Raw genomic sequence first — 24517 nt, 5'->3', positions numbered from 1 at the left:
TCAGGTGCTGATGGGGGAGTAGGATCTGGCAGCAACCTCATTTGCCATCCCTGCCCCTCTCCCAGGCCTGGACTGCCCTCCTCCCCAACCTTCCCCACCCAATTTGGCCCCTGCGCCACCTTCCTTCCGCTCTTACCCCACCACAGAACACCTGTACTTACCACTGAAAGCTCCTGGAGCTCCTTTCATCAGCACAGAGGCCTGGTTCACCCCCCCCCCCCGCTCTGAACTCCTCACCTGCGCTGCTCTCCTTATGGCTGCCGCAGAGTGCCTTATGGCATGTTTGTGACAATTATCTCCTGGGTAGCATGTGGGAGACTGGTGCTGACCTGGGATTGAATTGGGCCCTTAGTCCAAGCCAGCAGCCCAAAGATCAAGGGATGCCCTATTATTTTCAGCATGTGTATGACAACTGGGATTTTCTGTTAAACAGCAATTTGCCCCTGGTGCCCAGTCCACTTCCTGGCAGTTTTGAAGTACAGAATCCAACTGCTTATTATAGCATCAGATGATTGTCTCCTAAATACAGGGAATTAAAATTGCAGTTCATCTCCTCAGCTATTGATTACTTGAGTCATAAAATCCATGGCAGGGAAGTCCTTTTCTGGGAGGTTTTCCAGCCTGCTGGCTATGGCTCGTATTGTAGTATCCTAACCATTGTTCTTGTGGCAGGACTGGACCCTGGATGTCATCACCAAGCTTGGCCTGGTTGTGTCCCTAGTCTGCCTATTTCTGGCCATCCTCACATTCCTGTTTTGTCGCACCATCCGTGGGATACGCACCACCATCCACCTCAATCTTTGCCTGGCACTCTTTGCTGCTCATGTCATTTTCCTTATGGGTGTGGAGCGCTCTGAAAACAAGGTAACTAGCAAGGCCTGAATATTTGTGTGCCCTCTGGCAGGAGGCCTTCTGATGAAAACAGCTGGGCAAGATGATGAATGGGCCCCTGGAGAGCATTCCTGTTAATGGATGAAGCTCTCAGCTTGTTTGGAACATGGGCCATAATGAATTCTTGCCATGATTATTGAGAATATTCTGAGTACATTCCTAGCGGATGGTTTTGTAAGGATGTGAGCTTGTTCTACTAAGGTGGGATTATGTAGCTGAATACCTGTGAGTGAGGAAGCAGAGCCTGCTACAGGTCATAAGAGGCAAGAACGCCAGATGAAGATTGAGGAGCCGCTTGGGGCATTACGTTACATTGATGGAAACACAGTAAGAGGTCCAAGCGGCTTCCAGTTTTTGTTCCTCCCCATCTCCATCTCTTCCGCTTCCTCCAGTGGGGAGGATGCTGTGATATAAGGACAGCTTGCACATCTCCCCCTGGGAGCGGGAGCAGAAACAAGATTCTTGACACGGAGAACCCAAAAGCACAAAGTGCTTGTTCTTCCTGCTTCTTTTGCATTGTTGTAATGTCTCTACCCACTCACAGTTACGGGCTGAACTTTGAAAGACAGTTTGCTTGGCTGTGCTGAACTGTGGCATGTCTTTCAGTAGAGGCAGACGAAGGGCTGGCTGGTACAGTGGTGTGATAGCCAATCTCAGATATGGACCCTGTTGCTTTCCAAAGTAGAGGTTCTGGCCCCACTGTGTGAGAAGAGCTTGCCTGCGGTGGTTAGAATTGTTTGCTTCCCAATTTTGACTTGTGTGCTGAAGTGCAGCAAACAGCCCCTTCACCACCTTCCTCCTCTTTCCCCCTCTCAGACAGCATGTGCTGTAGTAGCTGGGCTGCTGCACTACTTTTTCCTGTCTGTCTTCTGCTGGATGCTGCTGGAGGGTGTGGAGCTCTACCTGATGGTCGTTCAGGTCTTCAAGACCCACAGCCTCAACCACTGGCACATCTTCCTGGTGGGGTATGGACTGCCGGCCGTTGTGGTGTGCATCACTGCTGCCGTCAACAAAGAAGGCTATGGCACCGAAAGCTAGTGAGTGTTTGTGTTTGTGGGTTGTATTCCTGCAGGCCTGGTAAACATCAGAACCTGATCTTCTAGATCCGGGATAGAGAAATGTAGAACTATAATGCATGTCAGAATGTAGCAATCAGTGCTTGTGTCATGTTCTAGGCTGAAAAATGCAAAGCTAGATTCACCCTTGAATGAGGGGGCTCAACAGACAAGAAGACAAACAGGCAGCTCCCATTTGAGGGCATGAAGCAGTCAGCAACTCAGCTACTGCACATGCAACTGTATTCCTTCATGACTAGCAATAAAGTCTCCAGCACTGCAAGACCACACATGAAGGGCAGCACAGGATCTCAGAGCAGCAGGAGATGCAGAGCACCTCTGTCACATGGAAGGGAGGAAGTGCTGGTATGTGCCAAAAGACTTACCTTATGCCTTTTCCTACAGCTGCTGGCTCTCATTCGCCAATGGGTTTCTATGGAGTTTCTTGGCACCTGTCTGCATCATCATCACGGTAAGGCTCAGTGCACTGCAAAAGCACCATGGAACAGAAAGATGGTTCTGGCCTCCCTCCCAGCTGCATGCCATCCTAACCCTCTCTTTGCATTTCCTCTGCACCCAATATTCAAACTTTTCTGCAATCCAAACTTTGGAGGTATCAACTGATTTGGTGACTTTTTCATCTTTGGATACAGTTGTACCTACCCTATTAGAAGTCCATCTCTCTGTTGGTTTCCCAGCTGTATTGTTTCCCCATGTCTGATACTTCCTATTCTGCCTTTCCCTATTCTGCCTTTCATCAGGTATCACCTGATACCAAGGCATCATCTCCTACACTACGGTGATAAGAGGTCTGCATTTGCACCTGTGGGGCTTAATTCACTTGAACAAAACTCTACCCCAAATCTGGCTTCCCAACCCAAATGTATTGCTTGCAAATGTATTGCTTTCTAAGTCCAAATTCCTCCTGGGACAATATCAGTTAAAAAATGAAGTATTTCTGAATGTGCTGAGGAAGATCTTGTCTGCCTGCATGCTGGGTTCTGTGGCTAATACAACTCGCCAAAAATCAAGTGTATTTCCACTCCATGTTTACATTTGGGAAGTAGGAAAACATGTGGTATCTGAAGCACAGCCCTAAAGCCAGGTCATATTGCAGAATCTTGCTAATATCCTTTTCCCATCTCTTCTACAAAGTTCAATGCTGTAGTCTTTGTGGTGACTGTCTGGAGGCTGACTGAGAAGTTTGCTGACATCAATCCTGACATCAGTAAATTGAAAAAGCAGAGGTAAGCAGCTCCAGAGGAAGTGATCCTTCTGGACTCTAAGAAGGCAGGGGTGGAGAGCAACTCTTCCATTGACCCGCAAGTCTATATAATAATCACTTGCTTAGCCTGATTGATAAAAGGGATATATGATTGCCAAGCCTAATTATACTGCGGAGAACAGAAGTAGGCTGAAAAACAGCATGCTGCAATCACGGTCTTGCTGAAGGAGTGTGTCCTGTCTGGTTTCTGCCCTGGGGCTCACCCCACTGCCCCCTGCCGGGTAAGAGCCCTGACAGTAAACATAACTTCTGTCCCAACCCTCATTTCCTGCAGGGTGCTTACCATCACAGCCATTGCTCAGCTCTGCATTTTAGGCCTCACATGGACCTGTGGCCTGTTTCAGTTCAGCAGTCAGACCATCGTCATTTCTTACATCTTCACCATCCTCAACACCTTGCAGGGGGTCTTCATCTTCCTCCTGCACTGCTTGCTCAAGAAACAGGTATTGAAATGCTTAGAACACGGGATTAGTCATGTTTTACTTTGGTGGTTTTGGTGTTCTGGGGCCAGAGCACAAGGTACAAAAGCATCTGGCTGGGAAGTGCCTTTGTTTAGAATTGAAGCAGGTAATTCTATTCAAAACCAACATGAACAGTTCAACTTTGCGTGTCTAGGTGCGGGACGACTACTATCATATGTTCTGCCATCGCAGACACCGCAAGGGCCAAAGTAGTGACAAGTACTCAGAGTTTACCTCCTCGTCAGCTTCCAACACATTACGGGTAAGAAAGGTCATGGAGGGTCTGATTCACCCGTGTTTCACCTGCTCCCCAGTGCTTTATACTGTGGCTCCACGACAGGTCATCACTCTCCCTTCTTGAGCTGGCAGTTGCCCTTTAGTTGTGCAATGACCCCTACATGTGTCTCAGCCAAACAGCTTGATTGGTTGGTGCTCCCATCAACACAATGCTGCAAAAAACAACCCCATATACTGTACCATTTATTTAATGTTGGACAGCATTTAGGAAAGGGACCTTATATAGTCCTGAATTCAGTTATCGCTGAAACCCATTCAGGAAAACAAAAAACATACCTTTAGGAGTGTTTACCAGCCAACTGCAATCACTGCTTATTTGCTATAAAGGACTAATGAGGGAGAATGAAGGGAAAACGCATGGGTAAGTTTTCTCTAATTAGGTGGAAGTCATGAACGATGGGCTACCTCAGTTGCTTTCTTCATCTCTCCTACAGGCGCACAAGTCCACACAAGAATCTGGAATATAGCAACTGTTTACTCAAGCAAGTTCCTTGACTTCTGCTGCTTTGCACATGATGAACACTCCCCACCATTCTGGCAGTCCTTCCTCTGGAGAAGCTACCCACCGATATAGGCCTACTGCAACAAGGGCAATAGACCTGCATCAGGATTGCCAAGAGCCTGTGGAGGGACCCACCCAGCTAACTCAAGATTGGGAGCAATCATATTAAGCTGATGTTGCCACTGGGCATACGCCTTCTCTGAAGGGGCCCCTTTCTACTTCATCTTGGTATATGCAAAGGTTCCCTCAGAAAAAGAGATAGAATAAGCCTATTTAAGAAAACAAAAAAGGTACCTGCACATATGACACTTTTGAAGAGGCCTGTGTAATGGACACTGGTCAACTCTGGTTGGGAGTATGCTTCCTTGAACCTACCTACTTGGTCGCAGCTGGCAGTGAATGATCATCAGAAAGCTGAACATTGCACATTTGGTCCATACAGCCAAAGAAACTGTACGATATGTGGAATCCTACTTTCCACTCATTCTGTGCTCTTGTGCACACAGCCCTGCCAAGGGCAATTGTGAATTATTTTTCAGTTTAGCTTGCTTGCTAATAATCTGTCCAAGGGCTCACCTATACATTCTGTTAAATCCAAAAGCGATAGGGCCACTCAGTCAAGATCAGGACTGTGTTGTGGGGGATAGTTAATGATTCTTCCTTGTTGTACTTCCAATGCTTTTAAGCCCCAAGAGGGAAGCTTCTATTGGTGCAGGGAATAGAAAGGAAGATAATTAGGGATCAATAGGTTTCCCTGCAATCTGTGGTCACAGTCAAGACCCCTTGTGTCTATTTTCAGTTAAGACTGAGGGATAAACTATAAATTTAACATCGTATTTAGTTTAGCGCGCTGCTGCAGCCAAAAGCATTTTCGAGGACCATCAGTGCTTACGCCAAGCGTGAGCTCAGGATGTTCACTGGCAGTACTTTGCTAGTCCAGTTGGAGCTCAAAACCTGCCAAAAACATGAAAAAGGTCTCCAATTGTGGATGAGAAAAATAGAATACCACTAGCTTATCAAGAATCTGATGGCAGGCCTCACTGAACTGTTCTTCCTACCACTTCACCAGTTTAGGAGTTCAAGCCCCTTGTTGTATGATGGGGCTTTCCAGGCTGATGCACACTGTGATAGCAGAACTGTGGCTAAAGCACAACAGGTCTGACTGCAGGTAGGAGTGCATGTGAAGTAATCCTTGCACAAAACCTGCACCTAGCCCTCTTCCTGACATGTTTGTTTACTGTTACACTAGAGATTCGTAACCTTTTGTGCCTCATGCAACCCCCAAGGTAGTTTTGAACTGTTCAGATACTCCCCTAACTGTTTTAAATAGGCCAATGGGCTATTTTTCTAAAATTACATTGAATGTACAGGGCGAAAAAAGTAGAACTTCAGAAAACTTTACATTTCCATCACAAAAATGTGGTCACTTCACAGAACTTGAAGAAATCAAAACACAAGAAATGTCAATGAGATGACTAATCAATATTGTGCCCAATAAGGAAATATTTGAAATAAAAATTTAAAAATTGCCCTTGCCTAATCAAAGTGTGCTAAGGCAAAATTTTTCTTAATTGTGGAAGCAACGCACACCCATGTGTGCATGCCGCACACACACCCACGGCTCTTCAGGTTAAGAATTCCTACATTAGACCCTCTCTCAGGCATCTAGACTTTTGAGCAGAGAATGAAGGTGGGGACATAATGCAAGTCCCACTTGCAGTATGACGTGCATTCTATCATAGGCTGATAACAGCCTTCTTCAGCTGGCACAGTCTAGCCTTGTGCTCTCACTTTAGACATTTTACTGCCTGTGGTTTAAGAGCAGTGGTGAGTAGGTAAACATGAGCAGCACAGATGATGAACTGGTAGGAGGCATCAAAAGCAGCACCATTTCTGAAGGCAGCTATCGGACTCCTAGCAGTTGCACACCAGAGCTTCCTGTTTAGACTAATTTATTTAGGGCCATTTCCAATTCTGCGAAATTCCTCTTTCTCTTGCCAGAGAGCTTGGCTATGTATATTGCAATTTCAGATGCACTTTACTTCTAGCAGTCTGGCACTGGCTAAACCATGTAAACAGCCAACAGAAAAAAAACAAACCAAATTCAAAATGGTTGTTTTAAAGAGGTTGACAACAAAACTAATTTTGTGCTCCAAAATCCTATTTGGTCCTGAACTCCTGATTCTTCTGGCCACAAGTCAGATTTGACCTTCAAAATCTAGAAAGATGAACCCTGAATTTTGCAGTATTTAAACCTATGTGAATTAGGGGTGTGATGGGGAATGTCAAAATTCAAAAGCCAAAACTTCTAGTATTGAATTACCGTATTATGTAAGCTCCAAGACTGTCTTTCAGCAAACAGGCAGTTTAGCCAAACATCTTTGCACACACAAGCCTTTTCTTTATCTGAAGCACTTCTGCCTTGACTATATTTTTCTAATATGTACATTTAATTAAAAAGGTATTTTGTGATTCTGGGTTGTTCTTAAGGCATTTGGGGACAGAGGTAAAAGGGGAATGTATGATGCTGTGCAAAGAGACTGTGAACCAGTCACTTTCAAAATACATATCATTCAAAAACCTACTAGCCTAGACTTGCTAGGAACTGGCTTGTATCTGATTTGTGATTATTTAAAAAAGTGTAAAATATAGAGGACCATATGTGGCTGGGGTGGGGAGAACAGGAATATACATATCTGCTCTTCCAGACAACCAAAAATAGCAGTCTTTTTTTATGAGGTCTTTAGTGTGAAAGAGGCTGCAAGTAAGACATATCAAATGAGTTTAGGAAAAAAAATTGTTCAAGGTGGAGAGTGGCTAATACTGGACCTGTGCTGCTCACTATAACCAGACAAAAGAAATGAAGAGTAGGGAGCCAACCGGGCAGTGGATGAGAGGTGAGGATGGCGGATGTGAAGGAAGACAGGAACCCTGAAACTTTAACCGAACTTCAGGACCCACAACCTGACTCACTCGAGTATCCGAAGAACAGTCAAAATGTTATATTTTTAAAAATTCATTTATTACATAACTCAGCCACAGGGGCTTACTATACAGAAAATAGAAACATCTAATTTTAAAAGCCCCCAGGCTAGAACAGAGGCAAAATACCACCTGGGCAATTTATAAGACATTAATTGTAATACCAAACCCTCCTATAGCTTTAGCAGTTTAAAAAAAAAATCAGATATTCATCCAACTTCACCAGGAGCTGAGGCTGCAGGTATGCCAAGCCTCAGGTTCCATGCCAGGCTAGACGGGGAGGATCCTTGAGGACATGCTACCGGCTCTGTTCAACTGCAAGAGACAAGACAGAGTGTGAATATCCTTGCCAGCCAAAGCCAGCAGTTAGGATAAATTACATGCTGCACCTGCGACAGAGTAGTCTATGTTATGCCCAACTCTGCCTCTCCTGTCCTAGCAGAGTAGAGCTCTGCAGCTGGCATACTGAGATAATGAAGAGGCTCTCTAGTAGCACAGCACCCCACTCTCCAGTATGATGCCCATCTGCCAGACCTTGCTTCTGAAGAAGCCGTTGCTGCAGGGGATATTGAGAGCTCCACCCATCCCTTCCCTCTAGCCACCTTCTTAGCATGATGGTCATATCTACTTCTGCACCAGCACTGCATCATTTCTGCCAAAGAGCACAAGTCTCCTGCCAGACACCCCCACGCTTTGTCCTTCACCTTCCAACCCAGAAACATCCTGCTTCTTCACTCATATTTGCCAGGCACGTATTTGCCAGCAACCTCCATCACACACACTTCAGGCACAACCCAGGGATGCTCAACTGTCTATTTCTACAGAAAAGCAGCTGCCCAGCTGGTCTCCTTCCTTTACTGTTCCCAGAAACATGAGCAGCTAGGAAATGCCTATTCTCTGCAACAACTACAACTATTTCTAGTTTTGGACAGCATGCAGAATAAATAAGTCAGTGGGAACACATACTATATGAGGAGATATCTATCTCTTCTGGGAGTTCAGCCACATTGACTTCAAAGCGATCCTGCACTTCGTTGAGGATTTTTGCATCGCCTTCATCCGACACAAAGGTCACAGCCAAGCCTTTTGTGCCAAAACGTCCAGCTCGGGCCACCTGCAGAAAACACAAACATAATCAAGAGAGGTAGGAGAAACCTCCCTGATGTCTCTGCACCCACCATCCCAGGGGTTGAGACTTCTGTTCAAGCAGAGCACAACCCAAAGCTCTTCACAGAGAACTTTCAGCTGGAATTGTTAGGAGAAAAGAAAAAATTGCTCCAAAACAGGGCAAATGCAGAATGGGGAAACAGAGAAAATCACTGACAAGTTAGGGAAGGTTATTGGATGTATTTTTTTTTATTTGCTTCCACAGATAGAGGACAAAAAAAAAAAGTTGAACACCACATTGCCACTAAGCTCCCCCAAACCTGTCAATCAATTTCACTACTTCTCCCTTGCCATAACACAGCTGAAATCCCCACCCTCAATGTCCTTAAGTGTGCTGCAGGAGTTTGGGGGAAGAGTCATTTATTAGTAGGGCTACTAGGAGATGTGAGCCCCCACCAGCAGCATGGTGTGCCTTGTCAATTATCAAAAAACCAATGGTGTGCCTTGACAATTTTAGAGCCTTGTCAAAGAGGCTCAAAATACAGATATCCCAAGTTCCTCCAATTTGTAGATTGCAGAATGGCACTTGGAAGTCAACACATCAGAAAAAAAATTTCAGTATCTGATTGTGAACCAAGCAGGACCTGCAATTGTCACTAATGCCCCTGCCACACCGATGAGTGGAAAAACATTAGAAAAAATGCTTCCCGAGGCACAGAGTGGCTATGCAATAAATCCTACTCTCGCCATACCCAGGCTCACCCTATGCAGATAGGTATCTGAATCCTCAGGCATGTCATAGTTGAAGACTATGTTGACCCGTTCTATGTCCATCCCACGACCAAACAGATTAGTGGCTACTAGGATCCGCCGCTGGAAGTCCTTGAACTGCTGGTACCGAGAGAGCCTGGGAAGAAAAAAAGGGAAGTGACCTCCCTTGAACTGTGACACACTCAAAATTCTAGAGCTAGGTAGAAATGTGTGGCCCACTGTTTACAGGGTATACAAACATATGAACAGCATTAATCTTCTAGATCAGTGGTCTCCAAACCATGGACCAATGCATATAGGAAAGGTTTTTCTGACATGGTGCTTTCCATTCCACACTGCATTCCAATCTGCTCACAACCTCGTGCCGGGTGCTGCTTTTGCTGCCCACTGCGCTCTAAGTAGGCTCTGCACCCCGATTTCTGGGCCAATGCAGCTATCTGGTGCAAGTTTGTGAGCAGATCAGATGTAAAGATAAGAGGCTGCAGCACAAAACAGAAAGCACCACATAGGGATGACATTTTCTGAATGCTGGATCTGGCCCGCAGGGCGTGGTCTGGACTTGCTGCTGTCCTTTCCCTGCTCCCAATTCAGCTATATTCCCTGGTACTCACCTTTCTTCCTGAGACATTCCCCTATGTATAGCAATGGCTGGGAAGTTCTGCTCAACTAGTAGCTGAGCTAATGCCATGCAGCGCTGCACTGACTTCACAAATATCACAACCTGAAAGAGAAAAGCACAGATGAACAGGGAAGCTCAAGGGACTACCAGCTATCTTCTAGTCCAGGGGTCTCCAAACCCCGGCCTGGGGGCCAGATGCGGCCCACAGCAAGTCTCTTTCTGGCCCATAGCCAACCTCTTGTTCCCCGAAAGCCTCTGGCCCACTCAACTGAACATGACCAGAACTGTGCTCTGATTGTGCCTGGAGGGTGTTCTGAGGGCCAGAGAGGTGGAATGAATGAGCCCATTCATTCATTCATCTAAGTTCCATCTCTTATTTATTTAAATTTTATATTTAAATTTTTTTTCCAGCCCTCCACACCATGCCAGATATTTAATGCGGCCTCTGGCCAAAAAGTTTGGAGACCCCTGTTCTACCACTCCTAGAGCCAGGATAGAGCTTTGGAGCTCTGGGTACCAGCCTACTCTCATGCGTACCTGATTGAACTCCAGAACATCCAGCAGGTCGAACAGCTTGCGGTTCTTCTCAGTATCCTTCAGTTTCACATAATATTGTTGCAGGCCATGAAGGGTCAGCTTGGTCTCATCATCCACAAACACCTCCATGGGCTGCAAGTAATAAAGAAAGCAATGCATCCTTTTGCCTGTAATAGTAAAATCCTCCAAAAATATATACATTCCTGTTGTAAGCACCATTTTGTTTAATAGAGAAACATCAAACTTCCACAACAAAAAGATATTTCTTTAAAAGTTACTGTGTCTTGGCTGGACGTGTAGGGGAGACAAAATAGAAATATTTCATCTGCAGGATACAGCAATTAAAAATACATTAGTATTTAATTGCCTGACAATAGAAAAAAACAGAGCTGGATATGAATTTATTGAGCATTTATCAAGTTCTGAGGAAAACAGTCCCTGATCTAATTGTGGAAACAACGCAAAACATTCAAAACTAAATGGGAGGCTTCAGAACAGCTCTAGACTGGTGCAATTTATCAAGCCAATGCTTCTTAATGACCAAGAATATGAAGAGCACTCAGCAACTGCACTATTCTGCCTGAAGCTATGCAGCTGTTATGAGTGGGAGCCCAGCCCACCTTCACATTTTTCCCAACTGTGCCAACCTACTTACTCCTTTAGCTACCATGACACACTGTTCACTTTCTCACTGATCTGAAGCAGTGATCCCTTCCCAATCAAGCAAGGCTATTATGGCACATGCTTCCTACTAGGAAGATTGAATCCTTGGCCCCTCCCACTTAACAAGCATCCCCAAGACCTCTGAACAACAGCTGCCGTGCATGATAGACAATACTGAAGTGGATGGATCAGCAATATAAAGCTCTTCCTATATTTAAGTTTCTATGCCTAAAATTCCTCAGTGATTTCTCCTGAATCACTTCACAGAACACCACCCAACAGTAAAAAGCCAAGGGGTCCAGACAAACCCCTGCCTCACACTGCCTTGTGTTCCTTCAGCTTCAAGAATCTTGGTAACCAGGCAGGAGCAAGAGGCAAATTGTTTCAAATGGTCTTTTCAGTCTTCACGTCAAGCAACAGGCTAGTCTGCAAGGTGTTTTCATGAATCCTCCACGCCAGGGAAATCAACTGGAGTGAGGTGTTGGGGCTTACATCCTGCATGAACTTCCTGCAGACAGGACGGATCTCCTTGCTCAGGGTGGCACTGAACATCATGCACTGCTTCTCATGGGGTGTCAGACGAAAGATCTCTTGCACATCACGGCGCATGTCTAGAGGAAGAGTTAGAGGTCCTCAGTAATCAGATCCTAAATTCAAGGATGCACCAACCCAAGCTCACCCAAGATCCAGCATACCTCTCTGCCTTACTGCACAGCTTGAAGAACAGGGACAAAGCTCAGTTCATGGAGTCCTTTCAGAACCATTTTGTCCCCCAAGATACTCTCAAGAACCTCCCCCATAGCAACCTACCTCTTGAAAAGGGGATAAAATGGCAGTTCTCATGCACCTCACCAAAGTTTAGTTACAGGAGCGGGTGACACATTAGCCTACCTCATTGGTAAAAAACTGGCGTAGGTGGAAGAGGTCATCACCAAGTGTCCGGAGATGCCATTAGGCAGACCCTTGGAGGGAATACTGGTTGTAGCCTGAGTAGTCATTGTTGGGGACTACGGCTCTATCTGGGTACGAGAGTCACTGTCCTTGGAAGGGTGTATCCAAACCTAACCAGCTTGAGAAGCTGAGGAACAGCCAGCAAGAAGAAAAAGCTGCTGTTCCTCAACTTCTCAGGCTGGTTAGGTTTGGATACACCCTTCAAGGACGGTGACTCTCATGCCCAGATGGATCAGTAGTCCCAACAATGACAATTCAAGCTACAACCAGTGTTCCCTCCAAGGGTCTGCATAGTGGCATCTCCGGGTACTCAGTGATGACATCATACGTCACTGCCGGACTTCCAGGAACACTAAGTTGCAGCTTATTGGGAACACTAGCTACAACCATCCTCATCCAGGCCACCCCCAACTAGTTCCCTCTTCCTTTTCTTACCCAACTGTTCAAGCATCTTGTCACACTCATCCAACACAAAATGCTTGACATTGCGCAGGATGAGTGACTTGTTGCGCACCAGAGCAAGAATACGGCCAGGGGTTCCCACTACAATGTGTGGGCAGTTTTTCTTCAGCAAGTCTTCATCCTTCTTGATGGAAAGACCTCCAAAGAAGACCGCTACCTGCAGGATAACAGGCATCATTGTCAGTTACACTGAGAAGCTCAGCCATCCAACCTTCAGAACTTCTCACACCTTCTAGGAACAACTTCATACAAGAATTGTTTATGCAACGCACTACATGGTGAAGGTTACACAAAAGCTTATGAAGATTATGAAAAAGGGCCCACTTGTCCTGGCTTTTACCTCCCCCAACCCATCAGAAACATGCCCTGTCCTGAACAACAACAACAACAACAAAAAACCCCAAAGCTTTCGGTTCCCTTGAAGCAATTAGGTAGTGCAAGGAGGCAGGCAGAACTTATCATAATGTAATCAGGTCCAGAATTAGTAATATTAGCACTGGTCTATGCAATCCAAAACAGGATTCTTCTCGTTCATTAGCTGGACTAAACAATCATCTAGGTATCCAGAATCTTACAGCAACTGGTTGTCCCTCACCTTGACAGCAGACATATATTTGGAGAAACGCTCATACTCCTTGCTGATCTGGAAGGCCAGCTCCCGGGTGTGACACATCACCAGAACAGACACCTGCCAGGAACAAAGGACACGTGTACAAAGACTGCAAGAAGCTAGGGCTTTCTGTCAGTTGAACTTTGAGGCCCAGTTTGCAGCTGTATGTGATGCCAGCAGAACCCCATTATGTTGTACAGCCAATTCCACTCCATGCAAATACTATGCATTATCAGCCAGTATTAAGCCACCCTTGAAGGTTAGATAATGCATCTTAGGCTCTCTTACAGCACAGAGATGTAACAGAAGCAGCTACTGGGCCACCTTGCATTTCTGACAAAATGTCCTAGTCTGGGCTTAGTATGGGATTGGGAGGAGTTAGGACTAGCACCTTTATAGGAGATTTAGCCTATTGCCTCACTGGAGTGCCCTAAGCCAGGCTCCAAGTAGTGTTATTCTAAAAAGCAGTTTAGAGCTGTCATCCTTGTTGTCAGCTGACAAAGGCAATGAATCATCAGAAGGCTATCACCAGAACAACTCCATCAGCAGCAGTCCCAGAATAAAGACCCAGCCCAAGCCAGACTTCTGCCTCAGGTGGCATGTCCCACTGCTGCCCCATTTTAAAAAAAAAATTGAGTATGCCCAGACATTAGACATGACTATCACCCTGCCCAGCTTACTGTCAGAGCCTGACAAACAAACGAGTGAAAGAAGAGGAGGTGATCTAGAACGCCTTGTTGAGTCTTGATCCCCAACAGCCCACGACCATAGGCAGCTGCTTCAACCCACATCAGCCTTGCTAGAGGGTTTCTTTCCTGTTCTATTCCCAGGTTCTTAATTACCAGATTCTCAATCTTCTTCCCCTCCCCGTTAGGCCATGGCCATATACTAGGCCTGTGACTGTCTAGCTCAGTGATTTTCAACCACTGTGCGATGGCACACTGGTGTGCTGTGGTGGTCCGCAGGTGTGCCATGGGACTTTGGGGAGGGTCATTTATTAGTAGGGCAAATGGGGGATTTGAGCCCCTACCAGCAGCATGGGATGCCTTGTCAATGGTCAAAAAACTGATGGTGTGCCTTGACAATTTTAGAGCCTTGTCAGTGTGTTGTGAGATTGAAAATCGCTGGTCTAGCTTTTTACTACCACAATGCTTCAAAGCAGGAGCCACACAGTTCTGAACTCGGACAGCATCATTCCCCATTCCATACCTGTCCATCCAAAGGCTCAATCTGCTGCAGTGTGGCCAACACGAAGACTGCAGTCTTTCCCATGCCCGATTTGGCTTGACACAGCACATCCATGCCTAGGATAGCCTGTGGAATGCATTCATGCTGCACTGGGAGAGTAAGAAAAAATGTCATTACACAAGGGGTACAGATATTTCATTGACAAGAAACCAGGCCTTGATGCCACCACTTTAAATCCTGAGATTCCACAAAACCGACCTCCCTGCACAAATACTGTGAAAAGAAGCAGAGCTGTCCCCAAACCACCACTCTCAGTTCCTGCATAAACACTGAAGTTTCCAGGTTTATCATTGTGAACCACAAGTTAAGCAAGTCCTGGAGGGTACTGGTGTGTTGTACAAAATGGCTCTGGTAGGGCAGTCACAGTTGATTTAAAGGCAATCCCTCCTTGCCTTTAAACTACATCCCACCTCACATCAAGGCTCTGAACCGAACTTCTATGGCCCCTGAGCAGGGCCCCTGCTCAGTCTCACAATAGAGCCACAAGGTTTCCCAGTTCAATGCAAACTCTGTTTCTAAACAAAAACTAGTAAAAGCTAAGGAATACTAGCAGCACCAGTGAAGGAACACTCTCTAAAGTGCAGCAATTTCAGATGGTACACTAGGATCAACACTAGTGAAGTCCAAGACAAGGGACCCAGCACTGTGTCACCCTCCCACCCCTGCTCCCTGCAGCCCCCAGCTCTCACCCTGCACCGCGTGGCACCACTGGCAGTTGCTCCCCGGTGGGTGGGCTGGGCTGGCTGACGAGGGGGCCAAAGGCCTCGGCTCCACTCCTACCTTCTGATGGGTGCTCAAAACCGCAGTCCACAATGGCACGAAGTAACTCTGGCTTCAGCAGGAAGTCTCGGAAGCCAGAACTGTGGATGGAGACATAGGAGCCCTTCACATCCTTTTTAGCAGGGACTGGGGTTGCATCAGTCACTGCCTGGGGCTCTTCATCCTCCTCATAGTCCAGCAACTCATTCTCCACATCCTGCTCAGCCATGTCCTGCAGAAAGAGGGTATGACGGTTAGGATGGAGCACTTACAGAGCACCAAGGAAAGTCATGTATGCCCAGGATATAAAAAAACAGGAAAAGACTTGGAAGCAGATGCTATAGCACCAGAGAGCAATTCAGGGCATTAGTTCAAAGCTGTTACCCCACAGTTCTGATCCCCCCAACCCCTGCTAATGGTAAAGGCAGATAGTGCTGTCATCTCAAAGCTTTGAGGCCATACTTAAGAATGCTATATATCAGTGTTTCTCAACCAGTGGTACTTGAGGCGGCATCTAGTAGTACTTGCAGGACCCCAAACCCCACCACATGGCAGCACAACCAGCAATGCAACATAACAAGCAGCAGTAGGAGGCTTGGCTCAGTAGGCAAAGCTCCAGTGTGCACATTTTACAAGCTCAAGAAAGCCCTCCCATCCACCTCTGACTGATGTTTGTTGCATTGCATCTGGCCTCCAAAACCAGAAGTAACTAGCAGTGACATCATTGCCAGTTGCTTCAGTTGCTTCTAGTACTTCCAATAGACAGAGCATGCAAAGTCTTATAGTGAAGAACAAACGTTGAGAAACACTGCTGTATATAAGCCTCTCTTACATTTTACTTCTCCCAATACAAGTATTACTTCCCATGTTTCTAAGTATTTTTAAAAACGCGGGGGGGGGGGTGTCCATCCTTTTAGCTACACATTAAATTATCAAGAAGCCATTAGCAACTGGTTTGCATGCTGCCAAATGACACTTCATAGTGCATATTTCACCTCAGGGCTCTCTTCCCTCCTCCCACCCCCAAAATATTAATCTGCATTTCAGAAAAGTGAGTAACACTCACTCTAAAATAAGCGCAAAACGAATTGCTAGGAAAGTCAGAGAATCTGTTACCTGAATCCTTGACCAAATCAATCTTTTTCTAACATGCCAAGAGATGAAAGCTGCAAATTCCTCTACATAACAATGACTGCAAGAACCTCAGGGCAACAAGCAGGATCCCCCCCCCTTTTTGTTCAGGTTTCTCTCACATTACAGTGGTGCCTCGCAAGACGAAATTAATTCGTTCCGCAAGTCGTTTCTTATTGCGAAAATTTCGTCTTGCAAAGTGCGGTTTCCCACAGGAATGCATTGAAATTTAATTAATGCGTTCCTATAGGCAAAAAAAGTCAGAACAAAGTCAAATTTAGTTTACAAAGTGTTTATTAAGTGCTCTTTAAAGGCATACATACTATACAGAGGATTTCAAAAATTTCAAGCACAAAACTCCAACTTTTTAATTTTAAAAATTCGTCTTGCGAAGCACGGCCATAGAAAAAATTCATCTTGTGAAGCACGGCATAGAAAAATTCGCCTTGCGAGTCACCAGAAAAAATCGCAAAAACGCTTTCGTCTTGCGAATTTTTCGGTGTGCAAGGCATTCGTCTTGCGAGGCACCACTGTAAAATAATGCCTTATGGTCACTTGATCTTACTTTTAGTATACTGCCTGTACACTAGGGCACTAAAGTGTGGGTCAAGACTGGAAGGGGGTCGCAAAGGTCTGAAGAACTAGATTCAATCCCTAGCATCTCCAAGTAGGGCTCGAGAAGACCCATCTGAAGACCCAGAAAGCTGCTGCCTAAGTATATTCAAACTGAGCTAGTTGAACCAACTGTCCTATTTCAGCAGTTCTCAAAAAGTGGGCTGCAACTGCCTGTACTGGGGGATCACATAATTTATATTTTATATTTCAGGGGTAACAGTAACAAAGTTACAGACTTTACTGCTGCACACAAGTGTAATATGATAGGATGCTGCCAGCATGTGCTTTTTCTTTATGAACCACAGTTTTCTCAGAAAAGCTCACTATCAGCCTGGACTTATTGTATCAGCATTATTTCAACAAAGAGTTGTGCTGTGCTGATGTGTAACTACCACCACATTTTAGGATTAGTTTCAATCCTTATTCAGAAACAGAAGAAAAATTATGTTCTTTGTTTAAGGCAGTAGTTCCCAAACTCTCCCAGAGAATTTGGGACGCTCTAAATGTTTCTGGGGGCAGGGGGATAGCGGTGACATGATCACCAGGATCACACCACCACAGGGGACAATGGAGCTTTTTTTTTTTTACTTATTGCTGCCAGTGCCAGCCTCTGGAGAAGTGGCGGGGGGAGCCACACCTCCCCCTTGCAGGACTCCCCACTCCTCAGAAAAGCTAAAAATAGCAAATTGCATTTTTAGTTTCACTATCACAAGCCAGAAGTGGGTCAGGATAGCTATTTTTAACTTTTCTGAGGTGTGAAGAGCCCTGCAGAGGAGTCTGTGGGCTCCTCCCCACACCCCCAGAGGCTGATGCTGGCAGAGGTTTTTTAAAAAGCCCCGTTGTCCCTGGCAGCAGTGCAATTCTGGTGATGGCACTGCTGCCATACCCCCACCCTGCCCCTGCAGAGACAGGGCTTCCCTGACTGGGGCATCACAATATCCCAGTTTGAGAACCCCTGGTATAAGTGATAACTAGTTACCCCAAATAGATTGAGGTGTTTATAAATGGATGCTCCCTAAGAAAATTTAATTGTATTTGACAGAAGTCAGTATCACAGTTCAACCCCACATGTCCTATAAGTGTAAACAGAAAAACACAAAAATAATGCATTGGATCTTGTGGTATGTTGTTTCCTAAGCATGTCAGAAATAAGTCTATTCCAGTGAGATTTAGAATGATCTCTAAACAAAAAATCATGATCAGGGAGTAAGAGGACAGGTTTCTCATGGATTAGGAACTGGTTGAGGACCCGGAAACAAATAGTGGGTGTCAATGGGCAATTTTCACAGTGGAGAGAGATGAAAAGTGGTGTTCCTCAAGGATCTGTCCTGGGACCAGTGCTTTTCAACCTGTTCATAAATGACCTGGAGACAGGGTTAAGCAGTGAGGTGGCCAAGTTTGCTGATGACACTAAACTTTCCTAAGTAGTAAGGGCCAGAAGGGATTGTGAAGAGCTCCAGAAGGATCTCTCCAAACTGGGAGAACAGGCAACAAAATGGCAGATGCATTTCAATGTAAGTAAGTGTAAAGTAATGCAGATTGGGGCAAAAAGTCAAAACTTCACATATAGGCTAGCGGGTTCTGAGTGGTCTGTGACAGATCAGGAGGGAGATCTTGGGTTGCTGGTGGACAGCTCGATGAAAGTGTCAACCCAACATGTGGCAGTGGTGAAGACTAATTCCATGCTCAGGATCATTAGAAGAGATAAGCGGCTAAGAACAAATATAATGCCATTGTACAAATCAATGGTAAGGCCACACCTGGAGTACTGTGTTCAGTTCTGGTCACTACATCTCAAAAAGAATATAGTAGAAATGGAAAATGTGTAGAAAAGAGTGACCAAAATTATCACTGGGCTGGGGTACCTCCTGTACAAGGAAAGGCTACAGCATTTGGTGCTCCTCGATCTAGAAAAAAGGTGCCTGAGGGGGGACATATTGAGACACAAAATATTGCAGGGGCTGGATTAGGGGGTTAGGGGGATGTTCTTTTCCCTCTCACACAACACCAGAACCAGGGGACATCCACTGAAGTTGAGTGTTGGAAGAGGACAGACAAAAGAAAATATTTATTTACCCAGAACGTAATTAGTCTGTGAAACTCCCTGTCATGGGATAAGGTGATGGCATCTGACCTGGATGCCTTTAAAAGGGGATTGGACAAATTTCTGGAGGAAAAGTCCATCACAGGTTACAAGCCGTGATGGGTATGTGCAACTTCCTGATTTTAGAAGTAGGCTACCTCAGAATGCCAGATGCAAGGGAGGGCACCAGGATGCAGGTGTCTTGTGGATTTGTGTGCTCCTGGAGGCATCTGGTAGGCTAGTGTGAGATACAGGAAGCTGGACTAGATGGGCCTTTGGCCTGATCCAGCAGGGCTCTTTTCATGAATAGCTCTGGTTTCATTCTTTGGGCAATCCATTCACCCTGTCACCCCTTCTGATTCAAGCAAACAGAAGTCCTTTCATATAATTTTTAGTATAAAAAATAGTGTGGCTGGGGTGCAACAACAATATTAGTGGGGTAAGCTAATGAAATTTAGCTAAGGTACAAAGTTACCCCATCTGAAAATCCAGTTGATCCCTTAGATAACACTGAACCCAGACACTGTTTTGCTCAAGAGAATGAAATTTTTACTGATAAAATCATTTTCCTTTGGTGGTCAGTGACAATGACCTAGAAGAGGGGTGCCCAAACCTTGGCCGGGGGGGATTTGCATCCCTCAGGGACTCCCAATCCGGCCCAAAGGGAGCCCCCAGTCTCCAATGAACCTCTGGCCCTCCAGACACTTGCTGGAGCCTGTGCTGGCCCAACGCAACTGCTCTCAGTGTGAGGACTACTTTTATGTCTCGCGTGAGCTATGGGATGAGGGCCTCCTCCACTGCTTGCCATTTCACTTCTGTGATGCAGCAGCAGCAGCAAATGAAAGGCTGGCCTTGCTTTGTGCAAGGTCTTTTACAGGCCTTGAGCTATTGCAAGACCTTCATTCATTCATATAAGTTCATCTTTAATATATTCATTTATGTAAATTTATTCAAATTTGAAATGTAACTTAATTCTTTTTTCCTCGCCGCCCCCCCCCCCGTGTCAGAGAGATGATGTGGCCTTCCTGCCAAAAACATTGGACATTCCTGACCTAGAAGAACAAAATGCTGGAATTACTAATTTTGAGTTTTCATAGAAAAAAAATACATTGCTTCTTTATTTTGAAAAAATGCAAAGGTTATTAGTACTACCCCCAGCAGTATAAAAACTGCAGTCACTTGATGTGAAGATTTTTAGTGGCTTCACCCCAAGTTGGACCCTCCTTCTATTTGAAGGCTCCCAAAGTACAAGCCTACTCAAGACGCAATGCAAGACATGGAGGCTGAATGTAAACAGAGTTATCTTAGCCATATTTGTGTAGGGTGCATAAGGACTAGCAGTATTAAAAAATTTTTAAACTACTCGCCTGCTACAAGATCATGAGCATAGGCAGACCACACACACAAAAGTTTTTACTAGGGAGGTTCTGTCATTCTCAGAAAGGATAGCTCAATGAGTGCTTTTATTTCACAGCAGCTGCTAAGTCATACTTCACCAAATACTCCCCCCCCCTTTTTAAAGTTCTCCTGCTCATGCAGGAAAAAACAAAAAAGGTTGGAGTTCATTGGTAGCATCTCCAGAACCAGCAAAGCTCCCAGGCTAAAGCAGAAAAAGCCAGCTGGCATTCCACTTTTCCTTGTAAGCAATATACCCTATTTCAAACTACTGAAAAAACATGATCACCATTTATAAGCCACAGATTTTTTTAAAAACTGAGACTTTGTGATACTTGGCTTTTTTCCCCTTCTTTCAATGAGTATCATTTGCATTTCATCCAGGGTGACCAGATGTCATATCAGCAAAAAAAAAAAAAGACAGGGCACTCCAAAATGTAGGACATCCAAGAAAAATGTAGGACATAAACTAAAAGCTATAAACACTAGTCTCTTGATTTCATGGGGCTTAAACATTAGATTGCTTATTATAAACCTTAAAACTAAACTACATAGAATTTATTAATTGCAAGACAGCTTTGTAATGCCTGCTAAAGGGAAGAGGAGGACATTTAAGTTCTTTTCCAGGCCACGATGCTAAAAAAGAGGACATGCCCTGGAAAAAGAGAATGCCTAGTCACCCTGAAGCCACTTTGTCTACTGATTAAGAGCCCCAACCTATGCATGTCTACCCAGAAGTAAGGCCCATTTTCTTCAATGGGACTTACTCCCAGGTAAGTGTGAGTGGGATGGCAGCCTGAGAGCCCCATCCTATGCATGCCTACTCAGAAGGAAGGCCCATTTTAGTCAGTGGGACTTACTCCCAGGCAAGTGTGGGTGGGATGGCATCCCGAGAGCCCCATCCTATGCATGCCTACTCAGAAGGAAGGCCCATTTTAGTCAGTGGGACTTACTCCCAGGCAAGTGTGGGTGGGATGGCAACCTGAGAGCCCCATCCTATGCATGTCTACTCAGAAGCAAGTCCCATTACAGCCAATGGGACTTACTCCCAGGCAAGTGTGGGTGGGATGGCATCCTGAGAGCCCCATCCTATGCATGCCTACTCAGAAGGAAGGCCCATTTTAGTCAGTGGGACTTACTCCCAGGCAAGTGTGGGTGGGATGGCAGCCTGAGAGCCCCATCCTATGCATATCTACTCAGAAGCAAGTCCCATTACAGCCAATGGGACTTACTCCCAGGCAAGTGTGGGTGGGATGGCATCCTGAGAGCCCCATCCTATGCATGTCTACTCAGAAAGAAGGCCCATTTTAGTCAGTGGGACTTACTCCCAGGCAAGTGTGGATAAGATGGCAGAGTGAGAGCCCCATCCTATGCATGTCTACTCAGAAGCAAGTCCAATTACAGCCAATGGGACTTACTCCCAGGCAAGTGTGGGTGGGATGGGTAGGACTGTGGCCTCGAGTGCTTGGACTGGAGGCGCAGCCAGGCTGAAGCAGCGGGGCGGCCTAAGAGAAAGGAGCACAAAGGGGCTGGGCACAAAGAGGCAGGAGGCCCTCGGCTTCTCCCAGCCGAGGCGGCCCTGGGGCTGCCGCCCTGAGGCACTGCGGGGGCTGGCAGCGCCCACTCCTTCCCGGGCCAGCGCAGCAGCCCGCCCGTCCGCCCGCGGCCCGTGTGAGGCAAAATGGTCGTCTGAACAAGCCGCCCGGGAGGAGCGGACCGGCCTCCCTCGGGCGCCCGCGCCGCGTGCTCGAGGGGCTGCGGCGGGGCAACAGCCACGCGCCAAGGAGACAGGCCGCCCCGGAACCCCCTACCTCACCACGCGCGGAACCACGAGGCGCTCGCGCTTCTTCTTCGCCGACTCCACGCCGCGCTCGGGGAAGACCTGCCCAGAACAGGAAGCGCCTTCCGCTCTCATTGGCCGGCGCCCGGCACGGATCCTCCTCTCTGCCGCGAAGGCGCGGCGCTCCTCGCGGACCTAGGAGCCGTCAATCGGAGTCCCCTGCTTCTTGATTGGCTCAAGGGGCGCGCAAGGCCCGCTGGTTGCTGTAGTCCTCTAGGCGCGAGGGGAGCAAAATGGCTGCGTTGGAGGTGGCCTCACCTTGCCCTGATTTAGGAAGGGCGGTGGAGCAGTCACCATCTCGGGCGCTGGCGAGAGAAGAGATGAGGCTGCAGTCCACACTTACCTGAGAGTAAGTCCCATTGGCTGTAATGGGACTTGCTTCTGAGTAGACATGCATAGGATGGGGCTCTCACTCTGCCATCTTATCCACACTTACCTGGGAGTAAGCCCCATTGGTTATAATGGGACTTGCTTCTGAGTAGACATGCATAGGATGGGGCTTTAAGTCACATTGTCTTCATTGGGCTTCACTCTCCAGAGAGTGCATAGGATTGTAGCCAAACACCAGCAAGTCATACAGTCAGATGTGCATCTCTATAAACATCACATTGAGGACAGAATTAAGGGTGCTGTCCTAGCCATGCTTACCTGGGAGTAAGCCCCATTGACTATAATGGGACTTACTTTTAAGTAGACATGCATAGGATTGCACTGTAAGACATTTTAGCAACTTAATCCCATTCACACTGGGAATGACTGGGCTGTTATTTTATTTACAAGGTGAGATAAGTTTTTGCTTTGTAGGGGCAGATCAGCTTGAACCAAAAAGGACTCACTGGTTAAAAGTGCTGTAGGGGTGTGTTCCTGCCATCCCCACAAACAAAATGCTTTTTATGAGTTGACCAAGTGCATTGCAGTTACAGGCAAACCACTTACTGCTTCAAACCCAAGGCCCATCTTTTCAATTTCTGCCCAAGTTATCCTACCACTCCAGATGCAGCAGAATGAAAGAGGGTCAGAAGTAGCTCTCTTGCATGTGCAAGAGGCAGAAGTTAAAAAGGATTTTGATTTCTCCTTTTCTATGTACTATGTACTGTGTAAGTGTTCTAGGTATGTATCTCTCTTGAACTCAGGTCAGTAGGTCTCCCTCTTCTCTGTTCTCTCAGGTTTTATTCTCACTTATGTTCTTATATATTTCTCTTATGTCCTTATATATTTATTTACTCAGTGTGTGGTTGATCTGTGGAACTCCTTGCCACGGGATGTGGTGATGGCATCTGGCCTAGATGCCTTTAAAAGGGGATTGGACAAATTTCTGTAGGAAAAATCCATCACAGGTTACAAGCCATGATGTGTATGTGCAACCTCCTGATTTTAGAAATGGGCTATGTCAGAATACCAGATGCAGGGGAGGGCACCAGGATACAGGTCTCTTGTTGTCTTGTGTGCTGCCTGGGGCATCTGGTGGGCTGCTGTGAGATACAGGAAGCGGACTAGATGGGCCTATGGCCTGATCCAGTGGGGCTGTTCTTATTTACAGTGCAATCCTCTGTATCAGTGTTTCTCAAACTGTGGGTCGAGACCCACTAGGTGGGTTGCGAGCCAATTTCTGGTGGGTCCCCATTCATTTCAATATTTTATTTTTACTATATCAGACTTGATGCTCCCATGTTATGTGATTGCATTTGGGGAAATGTTACAGACCTGTACTTTTAACAAGCTATTATGCGTAGTCTTTTAACAATGATAGTAAATGGCACTTACTCGTGGGTAAGTGTGGGTTGGATTGTTAAAAATTTTCCTGCTTGATGATGTCCCTTCCAGTTATGACATCGCTTCTGGTGGGTCCTGACAAATTCTCATTCTAAAAATGCTAGTGCTAAATGTGTGAGAACCACTGCTCTGTGTGCTTATTTGCCATGAAGGCCCATTGAACTCAATAGGATGTACTTCTAAGCAAACATGCATAGGGTTGCACTGCTACTAGTGTTAGCTGCTTTGAGAAGGTTTTTGCTTGAAAGGCGGGGTAAACTTCCCTTCAATAAAAGAAGTAGGTGTCTGTATTCTAACTTGACCTGTTCTATCACCTGGGGTCTTCTAAAATGTGAGATACAATCTGCTGATGGCCCTGATTGGGGGGGGGGATACCTGAAAACAAATAGGAGGTAAGTAAAAAACATATGTACTTACTTCCATATGCATACAGGTCTTCTCAGATATATGCCAGCCATTTTTGGTGGCATATGTCTGAAG

At 46.0% G+C, this 24517-nt stretch overlaps 2 protein-coding genes across 3 annotated transcripts in view; one reads left to right on the top strand and one right to left on the bottom strand.

Annotated features, from left to right (window-relative positions):
* Nucleotides 1-7002, top strand: part of ADGRE5 (adhesion G protein-coupled receptor E5) — a 32195-nt gene extending 25193 nt beyond the window's left edge. The window contains exons 13-19 of the mRNA XM_066612902.1: nucleotides 673-864; nucleotides 1708-1928; nucleotides 2352-2418; nucleotides 3102-3193; nucleotides 3506-3674; nucleotides 3847-3954; nucleotides 4424-7002. Of these exons, the coding sequence (XP_066468999.1) occupies nucleotides 673-864; nucleotides 1708-1928; nucleotides 2352-2418; nucleotides 3102-3193; nucleotides 3506-3674; nucleotides 3847-3954; nucleotides 4424-4456 (882 nt within the window). The 3' untranslated portion in view covers nucleotides 4457-7002. The remainder of the gene's footprint in view (nucleotides 1-672; nucleotides 865-1707; nucleotides 1929-2351; nucleotides 2419-3101; nucleotides 3194-3505; nucleotides 3675-3846; nucleotides 3955-4423) is intronic.
* Nucleotides 7003-7582: 580 nt separating this feature from the next.
* On the bottom strand, nucleotides 7583-22321 carry DDX39A (DExD-box helicase 39A). 2 transcript variants are annotated; one of them, XM_066614408.1, is made up of 11 exons: nucleotides 22241-22321; nucleotides 15222-15432; nucleotides 14403-14530; nucleotides 13179-13271; nucleotides 12557-12740; nucleotides 11663-11781; nucleotides 10508-10639; nucleotides 9963-10072; nucleotides 9343-9487; nucleotides 8440-8587; nucleotides 7583-7788 (listed from the first exon to the last, which is right to left on the bottom strand). In XM_066614408.1, exons 2-11 carry the CDS (start codon nucleotides 15427-15429, stop codon nucleotides 7772-7774), a joined length of 1284 nt encoding a protein of 427 aa, XP_066470505.1. In that variant the 5' UTR covers nucleotides 15430-15432; nucleotides 22241-22321; the 3' UTR covers nucleotides 7583-7771. The 2 variants fall into 2 exon arrangements, with proteins under 2 accessions (XP_066470505.1, XP_066470504.1); XM_066614407.1 differs by having other exon boundaries at nucleotides 22236-22301.
* Nucleotides 22322-24517: the final 2196 nt, after the last annotated feature.

The sequence above is a fragment of the Tiliqua scincoides genome, chromosome 2, assembly GCF_035046505.1.
Source record: "Tiliqua scincoides isolate rTilSci1 chromosome 2, rTilSci1.hap2, whole genome shotgun sequence".
NCBI classification, from domain to species: Eukaryota; Metazoa; Chordata; class Lepidosauria; order Squamata; family Scincidae; genus Tiliqua; species Tiliqua scincoides.
This window is presented reverse-complemented; position numbering and strand designations above follow the sequence as displayed.